Here is a 16902-nt window from a genome sequence, read left to right as displayed (position 1 = left end):
ACCTTAACCAACCATTTCGTTTCTTATTGTTTCATCTTCTCGATACGTTGAGGTAGAATCGGTTATATAAATAAATAATTAAATATTAACAAGAACGATAAAGTAGACAACGTGTCTTAATAATTGAAAACTTTTTTTAATGGAGAGGTTTGGGATTCAAAACCATACTTGTATCACTTCTTGTTCTGTTTCTCTTCTTCAGCTCTTCAAGTCAAAACGATGCGTTTACGAAGACTCCGCGTCTGATATTATATATAATCAAAGTTTCATTGTTGTGTGTTATTTTAGAGATTAAAATTTACCATAACAAGTTGAAAAGGAAAAAAAACAGACAACATATCTCGGTCCAGGAATTTGAATAGAGTCTATAAAGCTATTCAATAGACTATATACATGCAAGGGTACATCAGCTTAGACAGACTATAAGAATCTGAAAATGTGTCTGAACCTATGAAGCTTTTCAACTGTTTTCCTCTGTAAATCAGTTATTATTCCACATAAGGACACAGATTCTGATTCTGATGGTGTTCTCCTAGAAGCAAGAAAATTTTAAGAATGAGTGGTGATCTAGTAACATGCCATTTATAGCTCCCATGTTTAAATTTTCTTCATAGACCCCCAAGGGAGTGCCATGCACAGAGAGCATCATCTCTCCAGGTTGCCTCGGAGTCTTTGGTGCTGTCATCCCAAAAGGAAGTCTTTGCCCTCCATTTACCTGCAAAGTTTACTAGTGTCATTCTAAAATCACTACATAAATGCAAAAAACAAAAAAAAACTATCATTGATACAAGCATTTTTTTTTTGATAATGGTGATGTTATCTCAAAAGCTTTTTAGGTTCAAGGACCAATCACCAATGAACCAAACTAAGAACCCTTTCTGCAACAGATAGTGAACCATTTATCTCTGGATAAAAATAGAAAGAAAATATAAACAAAGAATCGAGGGACAAAAACACTCCAACGAACCAAACTAAGAACCCTACTAACGAGATCTCAGTTTTTAACAGAGTATAAAACAAGAGTACAATCATGAATACATACCATAAAATATTTAAAATTTTAAACCATAAATAAAAATTATAAGCTCTAAATTAACAAGAATACATATAATTTAAAAGTTTATAATCCTTAACGTCTTGTTTGAAATTATAAACTCTAAATTTAGTACTATCTAAAAAAATTAAAGCTTGAGACCATAAAATATTATTTTCAAATTTTTTTTAGTTTTTTAATTTTATTTTTAGACTCATGCAATGTTCTACCGCTCTAGTTGCTCATGCTATTAGATGGCCCCGCATTTTCTGAGCTTCATTTTAGTGGTCAACGCATTAATATAAATCTCTGTTGAGTTTTGAGCTATTATGCAATATGCATACTCGGCTAATTAAAATTTTCAATATTTGACTACTTTATTTTCAATTTCTGAACAACTCGAATTATTCTTTGAATTTATATTTTTACACGACGAATCTAGCGTCATTTCAACGTTGAAGATCATTTGTGAGAAATCTCTGGTTTGATTTGATTATTGTATCAATCGCAGCAATGTCGCTGGTTCGGACAGCGTTGATCGCTCTTTTTCTGGTCGCTTTTCTGCAAAACGCTGCGGGTCAGAAAAGACCGCAAAGTATTGTTAAGCCTCGTGGTGCGGTTGCAACTGACGATGGACGGTGTTCTGAGATCGGTATGAGTGTCCTTCAACAAGGAGGAAACGCTATTGATGCGTCGGTGGCCGCTGCTCTCTGTTTGGGCGTTGTGAGTCCAGCATCTAGCGGTATAGGAGGTGGAGCGTTTACAGTGGTTAAGATAGCTGGCGGGGAGGCTATTGCTTATGATTCTAGAGAAACAGCTCCTCTACGTGCCACTGAGGTAATAGGGACATTTTATGAATTAGACAACCTGTGCTTTGCTCTTGGTGTAGAACCCTTTATTATCATTATTTTGAACGCGCTTTGCAGCTCAAATAGCGTTTTGTAACATATACGCCTTTAATGCGATTTTCAGGCTAATAGTTTCCTTAAACTTTTTTTTTAATAAACAATTGTTTTGAATGGAGGAGGCTTCAATAGAGTTTCCTAAAATCTCTACCTCTTAAATAAGCTTTTTGAACGCCAATTGTAGCTTAAATAGTGTCTTTTGATGTTTGAAATTGTTTCTTCACACACTCATTTTGGACACACACTTGTTAAGGTTAGATTTTCGTTGACGTTTTTGAATCATATATTGAGGGACAATCATCTACATGATTGGGCAGGAGATGGTGATGATTATGTATCAACAAATGGATATGTAGTTTACATAGGGCATCATCCGGTGTCGTGGTCTTCTAAGAAACAAAAGAGCATCGCTCGTTCTTCCACGGAAGCGGAGTATCGTTCTGTAGCAAACACTTCCTCCGAGTTGATTTGGATCACTTCATTACTTCATGAACTTGGGATTCCACTTACTGGAACTCCAACCATTTATTGTGATAACTTGGGTGCCACATACTTGTGTGCTAATCCCGTGTTTCATTCTCGTATGAAACATGCTGCGTTAGATTATCATTTCATCAGGAATCAAGTTCGATCAGGTGCCTTACGTGTGGTTCATGTCTCTACAAAAGATCAACTGGCAGACACTATGACCAAGCCACTTTCAAGACAATCATTCACTTCAGTTATTGGCAAGATTGGAGTGATGAAGCTTCCCCCCTCCATCTTGAGGGGGCGTATTGAGGGACAATCATCTACATGATTGATATCGTATCATCTAGATTAGGATAGTGAATATATTGTCATTTATTATAATCGTGATACCCTAACTCCTCTTGATGTATATAACTATTCTCTGTACATTCTTAATAAACCAATCTCTTCAATATATTCTTACATCATAGACATTTATTGGGTGTTTTTCTTGATGTAGAATATGTATGGGAGCAATCCTGATCTAAAGAAGAAAGGAATCTTATCAGCAGGCGTTCCAGGGGAACTAGCAGGATTATACACAGCTTGGAAACAACACGGAAAGCTCCCATGGAAGCAGTTAGTGACTCCTGCAGAGAAACTTGCAGAAGGAGGATTCAGGATTTCAAAGTATCTCTACATGCAGCTGAACGCGACAAGAGCAGATGTCTTGGCAGACAAAGGTCTCTCTGAGCTATATGTTTCTAATGGACAGTTCAAGAAACCAGGGACGATTATCCATAACAGAAAATTGGCTTTTACACTCAAGCAAATAGCTGAGAATGGTCCAAAAGCGTTTTACAATGGCACGGTGGGTGTTAGCCTAGCGAGCGATATTAGTAAAGCTGGAGGGATAATAACTTTGAAAGATCTGCAAAGTTATAGAGTTAAAGTTCGAAAACCGTTGTCCGCAAACATTCTTGGATACGAACTACTCGGTATGCCTCCTCCTTCATCAGGTGGCGCTGCAATGATGCTTGTAAGTCTCATTTTATAGTGATTTTTTTCCACAGATCAAACAATTTTTCTTAAACGATATTTTTTATAAAACAATTAGCCTAGATATTTACAAAATCGGTCTCCTAGACCGGCTAATGATTAATTCTCTACAAAAACGCCAAACTGCCGCTTAATAACGTGAACATTGGTTTCTTGTGCTGCAGGTTTTGAACATTCTTTCTCAATACGGGATTCCATCAGGTGTTTCGGGCTCTCTTGGTGTTCATAGACTAATCGAAGCTCTGAAACACGCTTTCGCGGTTAGGATGAACCTTGCTGATCCAGATTTTGTAGATGTTACTAAGGTTGTTTCAGATATGCTGTCTCCAGAATTTGCAAAAGACTTGAAGACCAAGATAAACGATGACAAAACCTTTGATCCAAAATATTATGGCGGCATGTAAGGCGTTTTTCATATCTTAAACCTGCTCGCTGGTTTCTTCTTTGTTTCTTCATTTATTAATAATATTCGTTTCTCCAATTCTGTAGGTGGAATCAAATCAACCATCATGGAACATGCCATTTCTCGATCATAGATAGCGAGAGGAACGCTGTTTCGATGACTACTACAGTAAACGGTTACTTTGGGGCAGTGATGCTATCTCCAAGCACTGGAATCGTTCTAAACAACCAAATGGATGATTTCACGATCCCATCAAAGTCCAGCGGTGACCTAAATGTGCCGCCTCCAGCACCGGCTAGCTTCATCAGACCCGGGAAACGACCATTGTCCTCAATGTCACCCACCATTGTGCTCAAGGTTTAGAAAAAAAAACACTTGTTACTTGTGTTACACGAAATTCTTAGTTAGGCTCCAAACAATGAGTTTCATGCACTTTGTTTACGTAGGACGGTAAAGTTAAAGCTGTGGTGGGTGCTAGCGGTGGAGCGAACATCATCGCCGCGACAACAGAAGTTTTCTTGAATCATTTTTTCCTCAACATGGATCCTCTTTCTTCTGTTTTGGCTCCAAGAATCTACCATCAGGTCATTTGCTTCTCTTCTTTTTTCTTATACCCCAAGAATAATCTTTCTTGTTAATTGTCTATAACTAAAAAATGTTGTTTTTTATAATTCCATTGTGCAGCTGATACCAAACAAAATTTCGTTTGAGAATTTGACGACAGTGTTCGGTGATCATTTCGAGATACCTAAAGAGACAAGAGTTGTGTTGGAAAAGAAAGGTCATGTTCTAACGCCAATGACCGGAGCCACGATTGTTCAGTTCATAGTTCAGGAATCAGATGGAAATGCTGGCGGAATGAGTAAGCTTGTGGCAGTTAGTGATCCAAGGAAAGGAGGGTTCCCCTCTGGATACTGAGTTTGTATTTAGTTTTGCTGCCATTTTTAATTTATTGACGAATAAAATAAATAAAATTTTGTATTGTTTTTTTTTCTTTTTGCAATAATGTTGATCCAGATATATATGTATAATTCTACAATCTCAATATGGGGAATATTGGAATTAGAGGTTCCATTAAACGACCAACCTTAATGCTAATGCACGTTAGTGGGAGCTACATATACAACCAGAGATTTCTCACAAATGATCTTCAACCTTGAAATGATGCACGGTTCGTCGTGTAAAAATACAAATTTAAAGAGTAGTTCGAGTTGTTCAGAAAATTGAATATAGAGTAGTCAAATATTGAAAATTTAAATTAGCCGTCAGTGCATAATAGCTCAAAATCCAACAGAATTTATCTTAATGTGTTGACCAACAAAACAAAGCTCAAAAAACGCAAGACCATGAGCAACTGGAGCGGTCAAACAGGTTCCGAATCTAAAAATAAAATAAAAATTAAAAACTTTTGAAAATAAATTTATATTTTATTGTCTAAAACTTTAAAATTTTTAGATAGGACTAAATATAGAGTTTATAATTTCAAACGAGAAGTTAAAGATATATAAAAAGAACTATAAACTATTAAATTATTCTTTTACATCGTTAAATATACTGCTAATATTTTTTAAACAGAGTCCAGAAATATTTTGAACAGGGTCCATGAATAATTTGAGACGGCAATGGTTTCCTCGTTGGGTCTTTTACACTAAGGATTTCTAACCAGATCACTATATACAGTAGCCAAATGTTTGGGTGTGATGTAGCCGTAAACACTATGTAGACCATTACTATGAGTGAAACTAACTCATGTCAGCTGCTACAAAAGAAGCTTTGCTCTGAAAACTAAATTTTAGAAATTCAACTTTATATATTTCTGTTATACTATTGGTGAATACGAAATATGTTTAATAGAATTGAAAATAGTTTTCAATATAATTTTATTAAATATTATCAAAATATATTGAAGTGTTAAGAAAAAAACAGAGATAAAATTCATTGTAAATATAAAACATATAATACGATTTTTTGTATTTATAGAAACATTATGTATATAAAAATTATTAATTTATGATTTTAGTGAGACTATATAGTTACATAGGATTATCTAACGTGTTTATTAATTTATCAAGTATTAATTTATAGAGTTTCTACCGTTAAAGAAACTCATAATCTATAATTATCAATAATACGATCTTGTGATTTCTAGTATCTCTGAAATCATTTTTCTTTGTATTAATCAGTTTCTATCCTCAATTTCATTAAACTAGTTTTTCTTTCAAGATGGCATATGTCTTCCATTAATCATATGGGTCAAAGATCAATCAATCATATGCGACCGGGCGGATTTTTTTTTGCTAAAAAAGTTAATATCATTAGGAATGAAAAGAGAAACTTATATAAAAAAAAACAATGGACAACAACTAGAGGTCACAAAAGCAGTGGCTGCTGAGGCAGAGATCAGTCACAGAGACCAAAACTAAAGTTATTTAGTTAGCTAACCCTCTCTCAATTTCTCCAAATGTTCAGAGACTATGCTGTCATTTTCTAGCTCCATATGATTTTGTCAATCATCTTTCTTTCCACAGCTTTACTTTGAACTCTATGATGTCAAAACTCATAGCCTTATAACTTTGTTTTCAGCACTGCTATTTAAATACTAGAGTCCTTTTTCAAAAAAAAAAAAACTTACAAAAATAGTAATATGCATCCATGACGACTTCATAATTGGTATTAACAAGATCATAAATATCCTTTTTAGTTTGATTCTACGTTGTTTTCCTAAGCATCTAGCAAACATAATCTCCTCTTAGATCAATATATTCATTTCTCAAGGAAGTTATGCAATTCTTACTAGGATAAAAACAAAAAAATCATTAGACCGTTAGATAACCAATTAAGTAGGCGCCCGTGTGGTAGGACTGATTGAGTTGAGCATAACAGTTGAGATGAGACGACTTTATAAATTTTCCTCTACTTCTAGGTTTTATATATCTTTGACTTATTACCCTCTATGTACTTGCTGAATAATTCTTCCCGACAAAAACTTCAATACAATCCAAAACTGGGGGCACAAGTAAGGTTGATACGTCTAATACCAAAAAGAAAATACATGTGTTTTCTTACAACCTTGGCAAATGCAGCATGGGTGTCTTAACTTTTCTTTGAACTATAAAGTCATCATTTGGTCATTTTCCTTAATTTTCGTTGACTAAATCAATATAAAATGATTGTTGAGTTTCCATAAGTAAATGTGACAAAAGAGTAACCAACGTCAGGGAAAAACTCACACTGAATTTCCTTTTGTCCAATTAAATAATGTTGTCTCTCTTGGTAATGAACCCGTTGACAAAGGAAAAACAAAACACGGCATAGGTTGAGTTAGAATCGGTTATATAAATAAATATTAACAAGAACGATAAAGTAGACAACGTGTGTCTTAATAATTGAAAACTTTTTTTTTAATGGAGAGGTTTGGGATTCAAAACCCAATACTTGTATCACTTCTTGTTCTGTTTCTCTTCTTCGACTCTTCAAGTCAAAACGACGACGTTTACCAAGGCTCCGGGTCCGATAATGAACGGGTTCGGATTCGGGTCGGATTGGTTTTTGATTTGGGTTCCGTGGAGGGAAAAATAGTGAGAAGCTCTGTTACAACGGCGCTTTCCGATTTCTACGCCATTAACAATAATTACAAAACAAGAGTCTCTCTCTCAGTCAGAAACTCTCGCGGACTCTAGCTTCTGGTAACATACTCACATTCTTCTTCTTCTTCCTCTGTCAAACATTCACTCACAATATACATGTTCTCTCTTTCGTAGCTGTAGCCTGTAGATCTGCTGCAATCTGAAGAAGTGGAGGCGATCATCATCGGCGGGGATTCGATTCTTGAAACTAAGCTTTTGGCGGAGATTGGGGAGAAAGCTAGGGTTCCTGTGATCTCAGTTAACCCTCCGATCTCATCTTCATGGAGCAGATACAGTCACTTGATCCAAGCCGCACATGATTTTGCATCCGAGGCGAAGGGGATCACAGCTTTCATCCATGAGTTTGATTGGAAGAGTGTTGGTCTTATTTACGAGGATGACGATGACTGGAGAGAGAGTATGCAAATCATGGTGGATCATTTTTATGAGAACGGCGTTGGTGTAGAGTCTAAGGTTGGTTTTGCAATGACTTCTAGCGAGGAGATGGTTATGGATCGGTTAAGGAAGATGAAGGACTTGGGGACGAGTGTCTTTGTGGTGCACTCGTCTGAGGTTACAGCTACTCGTCTCTTCCCGTGTGCTGAGAGGTTGGGGATGATGGGTGAAGGGTTTGCTTGGATCCTCACTGCCAAAAGCATGAGCAGCAGTTTCCATGGTAAAGAGGCAATGGAAGGCGTGGTTGGTTTCAAGACTTACATTCCAATGTCAAGAGAGCTTCAGAACTTCACTTTGAGACTGAGAACATCACTAGGGAATGGAGACGGTTTTCGGTTGAGTGTCTCTGGTGTATGGGCTCATGATGTAGCTTGGGCACTGGCGAGATCAGCGGAGATGGTGAATGCTTCATCAACCCTCCTTGAGGCTATCACTGAGTGTAGGTTTAAGGGTTTGAGTGGTGACTTTCAAGTGAAGGATAAGATGTTCTTGTCAGACAAGTTTGAGATTGTGAATTTGTTGGAATCAGGTGAGAGGAGAATTGGGTTCTGGAATGGCAATGGTAGTTTCAGCAGTAGAAGACATTTTAACAAGTTAGAGGCCATAATCTGGCCAGGTGGGTCTGCTCAAACTCCGGGAGGGCGCGTTCTAGGAGAAAGCAAAAGAAGAAAGCTGAGGGTTTTGGTTACATCAAGCAACAGGTTCCCAAGACTGATGAAGGTGGAGACTGATTCAGCAACAAATGTTACAACTGCAGAAGGGTTCTGTATAGAAGTCTTCCGGGCTGCCACTGAACCTTTCAACTATGATCTGGAGTTCATCCCTTGGCGCAATGGAAGTAACTACGACAATCTTGCAATTGCACTTTCTACTCAGGTACTAACCATGGCTCAGTTTATGATTACAAGTATTTTGTCATGTTGACTGCGTGGAAACTGAAATCTTTTTTGTGTTGAATCCCACAGAAAGACAAATATGATGCAGCCGTGGGAGATATTACAATCACTGCCAATAGATCGAAGTATGTTGATTTTACGATGCCATTCACCGAGATGGGCCTTGGAACCGTAGCACCAAAGGAGACAAATATGTGGGTGTTCTTCCATCCTCTAACACGAGATCTTTGGATAACAAGTGCAGCTTTCTTTGTCTTGACGGGCTTTATAGTTTGGTTGATAGAAAGACCTAAGAACAAGGACTTCCAGGGTTCTTGGTCGAAACAGATCGGAATTATATTTTGGTTTGGCTTCTCTACCCTTGTTTACGCGCATAGTAAGTACTCGACCTTTTTCACATGTCTGGAGTGATGTGTTTACTTAGCTTTTCACCTTTTGCTGCTTACTATTTGTGACAGGGGAGAAGCTACAACACAACTTATCAAGATTTGTAGTTACAGTTTGGGTATTTGCAGTGCTCATATTGACTGCAAGTTATACCGCAACTTTGACATCAATGATGACGGTGCAACAGATACGATTCAACTCTAATGAAGATTCTGTGGGGCATCTTTCCGGCTCGCTCATTGCAAAGATGGCCCTAACCAGTCCTAGATTCCGACCAACTAATACCAAGGGTCTCAATACTTCAATAGAATATGCTCAAGCCATGTTGAACAATACTGTCTCATTTATCGTCGATGAGTTGCCATACCTCAAAGTCCTCCTCGTAGAGCATCCTGGGAAGTTTCTCATGGTCAAGGCACAATGTAACACCAATGGTTTCGGCTTTGTACGTATCCCTTATTATCCATCCGTTTCTTTACTCTTCATCTACTTTATTAACTTTGCTGACAACAAAAGATGCGTTTTCAGATGTTTCAGAAGGGCCACGAACTGGTGCCTCTTGTGTCCAGGGAAATCTTAAACCTTATAAGGACGAGCGATAAGCTTATCGATATGGAGAAAAGATGGTTTGAGAATCAACTTCCATACACAGCAGATGATACATTAAATCCTATAACCCTTTTCAGATTCCGCGGACTGTTTATGATCACAGGAGTTTCTTTCGCTTTTGCTCTTCTGGTGCTTCTCATTCTCTGGCTCCGAGACACATGGGAAGATCTGATGAGTTCAGTCAACATATTCCTCTCGCAACGACTTGTACATTTTAGGATCCTCTTCGCAAGAACTATCCATCCCAACCCCCTCCCCGACGCCGCCATTGGCGATAATGCGGTTCAAATGGCTCAACGTAACAATCGATAGACACGTTTTCAAACATAGCCAAAGGTCCAATGTATATTTAAATTCGGTTTTGTTTTGGGTTGGGCTAAGAAAAGCAATAAGCCCATAACCATTTTCGAATAAAATAATAGAAACCAAACAAACCCTTATTGCATCTCCAATGGTGGTCCTTATGAATATTAAACTTTTTTTTTTTTTAAGAATAGTTAAAAACTCTAATCAAAATAGAATGTTCAATGGTGTTCTTTAATTTGAATTCCTTAGGAATAAAAAAAAAATTTAAAACATGTAATATGATCAAATGTGTATTATGAATGAGCGTTATCAATTTCCCCATCAAAACTAAAGTTTCCAACTTGACGATCATAAACAGTGCCTCGCTGCATACCATAAGATCTCCTTTGATTCTACTCCATCTCGCATATAATCCCCAGATTTCAGATGTACTTTCTGTTCGGACAATCTATAAAAAGAGATTATCACAATCATACAAACTCAGACAATGAGACTGACAAAACAGAGATTATCACAAGCATACAAACTCAGACAATGAGAATAATTTTTCCAAGCAACTCCAAGTGCCGCTGTGTTTCAGCACACGGTTTTGTTTCCGTTGATTCATCAAGAAAAAGCTTCAGTTTCAACCGATAAAGATGATGAACTCCTATTTTCTAACTCTGTCATTATACGGTCCAGTAAAACAACATCAACCCTCTTGTTTTTGCTCATGCTCAGTATCTTTTGTATAGCTTCAAAGACCTGAAAGAAAAAAAACATTACAGATGAAACTAAATCGTCTAACTCCTAGCATCTGGCTCTAGCATTCTATCCAAAGCAATTGAAGAGAAAGTAGGCATGGCTCTCTGCATATCATCAAACGAAACAATGAGGAGGAGATGTGCCGCTTTTGTTTCTTCTTGTCTTCTTCTTTTTCACATGCAAAACTTCTGTTTCTTCTTGTCTTCTACTTGTTTTCCTGTCAAGGCATGTAGACTAAACCAGCTTGTATAACTTCTGCAACATGTATATTAAATATTTCTACCAAAAAATAAGAACATGTATAGCATTAGAAAGAGCTATCTTTAACATTAACACTCCAGCAAACAAAACGTACATTCTCATTCTGAGAGATTCAAACTTCAGATGAACACTAAATTTCAGAGCATGTGAGATCCTTGTGAGCATGCCATAACATTCAAATTCATCATACACATGCATCTATCTATCAAATCACACAATTTCTCATCTCAATTTCAAGTGAAGTTTCAATGCATCTATCTACTTCATTAACAAGTTTGAACCAGAACAACGCCATTCTCCGATGTCATATGTGAAACGAAATCGACACAGCAGTAACAAAAAATGGAAATGGAAAGGAGGATACACAAACTCAGATTCTTTTGATGGCTTCGTCGACAACAAGTCAATTAGGAGACTTCTTCCTCTCAAACATAGCTGTTCTGAAATCATTCTTCGATTTCCTAAATCAAAAACCAGAGCTTAGAGAAGAGATCAAATTAACATATTTTGTGATCGGAATCACCGAACGAACCTTCTCGGTCTTGGCTGGGCGGATTTGGAAGAGTACGAAGCAGCAATCGAGCACCATCAACAACACGATTTCTCTTGAAACAAAGGAGAGGGATTTATTGAGAAAATCAACACACAATCTCAACACAAAAAAAATTCAATTGTGAGAGAGTGACGGAGAAAGAAAGACCAGAGAGAGAGACTACAGAAAACGCGAAAACGAAGAAGACTACGTCAACAACGATTCATTCATTTTAAACCTTAATTAGGGACTGCTCCTTAGCTTATTTAGGTTTTATATTATTATTGTATTGGTATCTGCTTAGGATTATGTGCTAAGGATTCATTTAAATCCTCGGTTGCGGATGGTCTTAGTCTCTATCCCTGCCGGTTCCCAATATAAACTCTCATCGTTCTAAGCTCTGTTATCCTATTGTTCTTTGTCTTTTCTGGTCGGAGAGTTTTTGGTTTGAAACGAAAAAAAGCAAGTTCAGCTTCTTTGGTTGGATCAAAGATTATCATGACCCAGTCAATTTATTAAAAAAAACAGCCTTGCGAAATAGAAGTCGGCAGTATCACTCGCCTGGATCTGATAATTATCATGATTATCCAGGCCCTTTATCTACTGGCAAATTTATCTATCTTGTGTTATTACAATTACTTGTTCTTTGTAATTTTGGTCGGAGAAAAGCAAGTTCAGCTTCTTTGGTTGGATTAATGACTACCATGAATCCAGTCAATTTATAAAAAAAACAAGCTTGCGAAATAGAAGTAGGCAGTATCACTCGCCTGGATCTGATAAACTTTGTGATTATCCAGGCCCTTAATCTATTGGCAAATCTCTTTTCTATTTATGAATTTACTGATATTCAAACGCACTCTGTCCCAAGACCCATTAATGTTTTGGTGCAAGTTCTTCGTTTGCTAAATTGAGTATCCACCAATTCAACTCGTCCTTGGGATCTTTTCAGTGATTCCCTACATGAGCACATGGTCGGCTTACAAATTACAAGAGCAAGTAAGCATGAATGGTTTTTTTTGTAAAAAAAATTGGAACACATAATTTTAATTCTTTAGAAACGAGGAATGATGGACGATGGAAGATTTTTTTAAAAGAAGAAAAAGCTAATGCTTTTAGGATTTATAGTAAAGTACTTGCAAAAATAGACTACAACGAGAAAAATGACCAAAATATTTCATTTAACAGGTAAAAGAACCTTAATACTCTAGACACAACCATGATTCTCCATGCTTATACATCTTTTTGCTTGCTTTGTCATTATTTACATCGCTTTATGGACACTGGATGTGGAGATAAGAGCAGGTACAATGGTGTACCTCTGAACTCGATAACCTAGGTAGATTTTTAAAATTATTTTAATTTTTTTTTAGTTAAAAAAAAGAAGCTAATTGTAGGGTTCCACGTGGCGGTGGAACCCGCGCACAGTAACAAACCGATCTTTATCTAAGGATTATTTTGACAAAAATCCTTAAGTTTAGTGGGTTCCACACGATATTTTATTGATTAATCCCTAAGGATTTTTGGGTAAGGATCCCTATTGGACCTGCCCTAAGCTTCCTAATTATGAGAGCCATGGTTGGGTAATACAAAGTTAAATACCATGAAGCAAGAAAGAAAACAGTACAACATTAAATATATAATTAATAGAAAATGCTTAGTACTTTTGATTTGTTTTGGGTAGGATTGATCCATAAAAATACTAAAATCATCCGTATACGATAACAACCACAAAGGAAAACGACTAGTAGGAGAGAAGGAGTTAAAGAGCTGCCACAAGTTAACACTATAGGAGAGAGAGTCACAGTCACATCCACCATAACCTTTTTTAGTCACTAGTGAAAGTAAGGAGGAGGAGGAGCCTGGTACTAATAGCAGTTCCCGTAGAAGTTCCCATGCGCAGCAGCAGCTGGACTGAAAGTGTAAGTCTGAGGAGGAGGAGGTGGAGCTGCCATAATTGGACCGGTAAGGAATGGTGTTGTCTTACACATACTGTGGATACCACTCAGGGATGACACTACCATATCATTCTTAAATCAATAGAAACTTCAATAAATATAATTAAAATTTTTGAAAGTTTATATATAATTTGAAAATGTTGGCCCTATAATTATTACCTGATAAAAAAAGTCATAAAAACGTTGACAAAAAAATCATAGAAAACGTAAAATATTTTTGAAAACATACATTTTTCTGAAAGGATTATATTATATCTAAGCAGTTTACAAATAAGGATTGGCCTTACATATCAGAGATATCACATTTGATAGACCACTCGAGGAAGAAGGGCAAGCTTGTTTGGTGAGGCTCCAGGTCAAAGTAACGTGACACAACAATTGTGTAAGCTATAGAGCCTCAGGACACAACACAAAAAACAGGTGCATCTACTTCACTTTTATTAGAAATTGCATTTAGATATGGTAATGAATATACGATAGAAACTCCATAAATTAATAATTGATAAATTAACAAACACAGTAAATTAATAAATTTCACCAGTTCCGAATTGGGCCAATAAAAAATATGACATATTTCGATAAGATAATAAGATAATATTTTTTGGGGTTTTTACAAAAATGACTCAAAACTCAAAGTCAAACAAAAAACTAATCCATGACTTTTTTTGAAATTTCATTTACTCTATTCACCCCAGAAGTTCAGATTATTCACGAAAATATTATTATTTTTTTCTTTTTTAAAAATGCTTATTTTACTCAATTATCTTCGTCTTCCTCTTTTATTTACAACATTGACATTGTCATCAATATGCCAACCACCATGAACAACCAATTTCAAGTTATAAATGCACCTAAAATCAACATCTACATCTTCATATTCTTATTTCTTACACACACAAACCATCTCTCTTTCACTTCATCTCTTATTTCATCCCAAAATTCCAACTTTTTATTTCAAAATTTATAAACTTATTAGAGTTACTCAAGTTCATGATTCTTGGTCAAGAACGAGTGAGTAACATTCATTAAGAACTCATGTGTACTTGGAAAAGTTAAAACATGAACCTCATTGTATCTAAGAATCAATTTTGATTTTTTTTTCAAGATCTGTTCCCTAGAAGTCTTCTCCAATGTAGAGGTTATTTTGGTCAATGTAGAAGTTTATTTTGCAATTGACTTTCTGTGTGTTTTTAGAGACGTTTTCCTGGAAGTCTTTCAACTTTTCTTTGTTAACAATTTTTTTTTTTGAAAATTCCAGAGAAGACTTCTCATCTCGGATAAACATGTTAGTTTTGCAATTGACCGAACTGTGTCAAAAATTTAACTTTCTCGAGAAGACGTCCGACTGTCAGTGCAAGCCTTCTCACTGTCGGAGAAAGTCGTCTCAGATTACTTTTGCAACTGAAAAATAAAACTTAAATATTTAATTTTAATTAAACGACTTTCATGTAAGTCTTCCAGAATTTTATTCCGAGATTCTGGCCAGACCTTTGGTTATCACATAAGACTTTACATGAAATTTTTCTAGTTAAAATTAAATATTTAAGTTTTATTTTCCAATTACAAAAGTAACCCGAGACGACTTACATAGAAGACGTCTACTTAAAATTAAATATTTAAGTTTTATTTTTTTTGGTGGAAGACTTTCATGTAAGTCTTCTAGAAAAAGTCAAATATCTGACACAATTCAGTCAATTGCAAAACTAACATGTTTATTCTAGAAGAAAATCAATGGGAAGTCTTCTCTGGTATTTTCGAGATTCTTCAAGAACAAAAGTAAGCCAATATTTACAAAGAAAGACTTCCAAAACTAACTTGTTTATCAATGATGTAGAGTAGACTTCTATGGAAGCCTTCCTTTGTAAATTTTCAACTGCAAAAATGACCTAAATGGAAGACTTCTACTTCCTAGAAGTATTTTAGAAGACTTCCATCGAAGTCTTCTACGTTAGTGATTAATAAACTTTTATTTTCTCTAAAACTATAAAGACTTTTTAGCATTTTCTTGCTAATTCATGTATATTAGTCGATACTGAAGCTCCTGAATGAAATTGATAACTTAATTGGTGATAATCATGAGATTACCAACATTCATGTTTATTAATGTTTCTAGCTAATTCGAGAAGACTTATTAATAGGTCTTACATTAGTTTTTGTAAACTTGTTAAGTAACTTTAGATATGTTTTTCTAACTTCCAAAATTGTTAAGTAGTTTCAAGAATATCAAGTCATATGGTTTAATGTGTCTTCTTAGATCATAAGATATACTTTCTAACTTTTATAAAATTTAAAATTTCAATTTTCATGTAAAATTTGAGTTTCCCGCTTAATTTTTTTCGCTTGAAATTTCAGTCCTCTGGAAATTCTTCCTAAAAGTCTTCCGGAAGATTTTCCAGAAGACTTCTAGTGAAAGTGTTATATGTTTGAACTTATGTAATGTTTGATCTTTTGTGAATTTGACTAAATTTTCTCGAAAAGTCTTCTTCTCCGTTAGCTAAATGTTGTAAGTTAATGATAAGAAGTGTTATATGTTTGAAGTTTGATATGTTTTGTCTAGTTATTGTTGTTTGTTTTCATCTCTTAAATATTATTGTTACTTAAAACTTGTAAAGGGAGATACGGTTTTGAACGCTCGTTATTAAGAGTGTGATGATACGATAATTCATTAAACTAAGACTAGAATTATGTAAAACTCCAATTTGTAATCATATCAACATTTAATCGGAGGTAGAGGTTAAAAAGAGCATTAAGAATCTGCGATCATAACAACATCAAGTTCAAAAAAGAGCATTAAGAATCTGCGATCATAACAACATCAAGTTCAAAAAAGAAATGTGTGTTTCTGAGATCATAACAACATCAAGTTGCAAACTACAAAACAGACCATAAATAATGTAGAGCCAGCCATATACTCAACATCAGAAAGTCACATTTCTTTGCTCTTCTTAGATATAGCTTCCTCTATCAAGTGCTTTGCTATTGCTGGTGGATCTTAGATACTCTTGATAGCATCCAACTATAGTATGATGGATATGTAACCTGTTTCTTGATAACACAGCTGTTTTAAACCAGAAGAGCAATGATGGGAGAAGGTGGAGTCAGAACGAAGAAGAGTTTATAAAAAGTGAGCGAGAGAAAGACAAATGGGACAAGTCCAAGCAAGAGAGAGATCGAGAGAAAAATAGCAATTGACTACGAGTTAGTCATCCTGACAACGAGTTCATTTCCTTTCTATCTTTCTTTTCGGCATTCAGCTTAACACTTCAATAAACAAAACTTT

The 16902-nt window shown here is 35.7% G+C and overlaps 1 protein-coding gene and 1 pseudogene across 2 annotated transcripts; both read left to right on the top strand.

Moving 5' to 3' along the window:
* Nucleotides 1–1495: 1495 nt before the first annotated feature.
* LOC106428109 (glutathione hydrolase 1-like) lies at nt 1496–5123 on the top strand. Of its 2 annotated transcripts, XM_022702934.2 has the most exons (7): nt 1659–1870; nt 2256–2815; nt 2909–3427; nt 3612–3847; nt 3937–4207; nt 4297–4434; nt 4535–5122. In XM_022702934.2, the coding sequence occupies exons 3-7, from the start codon at nt 2912–2914 to the stop codon at nt 4766–4768; spliced, it is 1395 nt and encodes a 464-aa protein (XP_022558655.2). In that variant the 5' UTR covers nt 1659–1870; nt 2256–2815; nt 2909–2911; the 3' UTR covers nt 4769–5122. The 2 variants fall into 2 exon arrangements, with proteins under 2 accessions (XP_013724312.2, XP_022558655.2); XM_013868858.3 differs by lacking the exon at nt 2256–2815 and having other exon boundaries at nt 1496–1870; nt 4535–5123.
* A 2116-nt stretch (nt 5124–7239) lies between these two features.
* Nucleotides 7240–10279, top strand: LOC106428107 (annotated as a pseudogene).
* The last annotated feature ends 6623 nt before the right edge of the window (nt 10280–16902 follow it).

This window comes from Brassica napus, chromosome C9 (genome assembly GCF_020379485.1).
Source record: "Brassica napus cultivar Da-Ae chromosome C9, Da-Ae, whole genome shotgun sequence".
NCBI classification, from domain to species: Eukaryota; Viridiplantae; Streptophyta; class Magnoliopsida; order Brassicales; family Brassicaceae; genus Brassica; species Brassica napus.
Note: the sequence above shows the minus strand (reverse complement) of the source record. Positions and strands in the feature narration are given on the sequence as shown.

Bases quoted from the DNA above. Each gene is read 5' to 3' on its own strand.
- LOC106428109 (XM_013868858.3), top strand. From the start codon at position 1,547: ATGTCGCTGGTTCGGACAGCGTTGATCGCTCTTTTTCTGGTCGCTTTT. The intron at 3,848-3,936 runs GTAAGGCGTTTT...CCAATTCTGTAG, and splicing joins CCAAAATATTATGGCGGCAT to GTGGAATCAAATCAACCATC. The intron at 4,208-4,296 runs GTTTAGAAAAAA...TTGTTTACGTAG, and splicing joins CACCCACCATTGTGCTCAAG to GACGGTAAAGTTAAAGCTGT.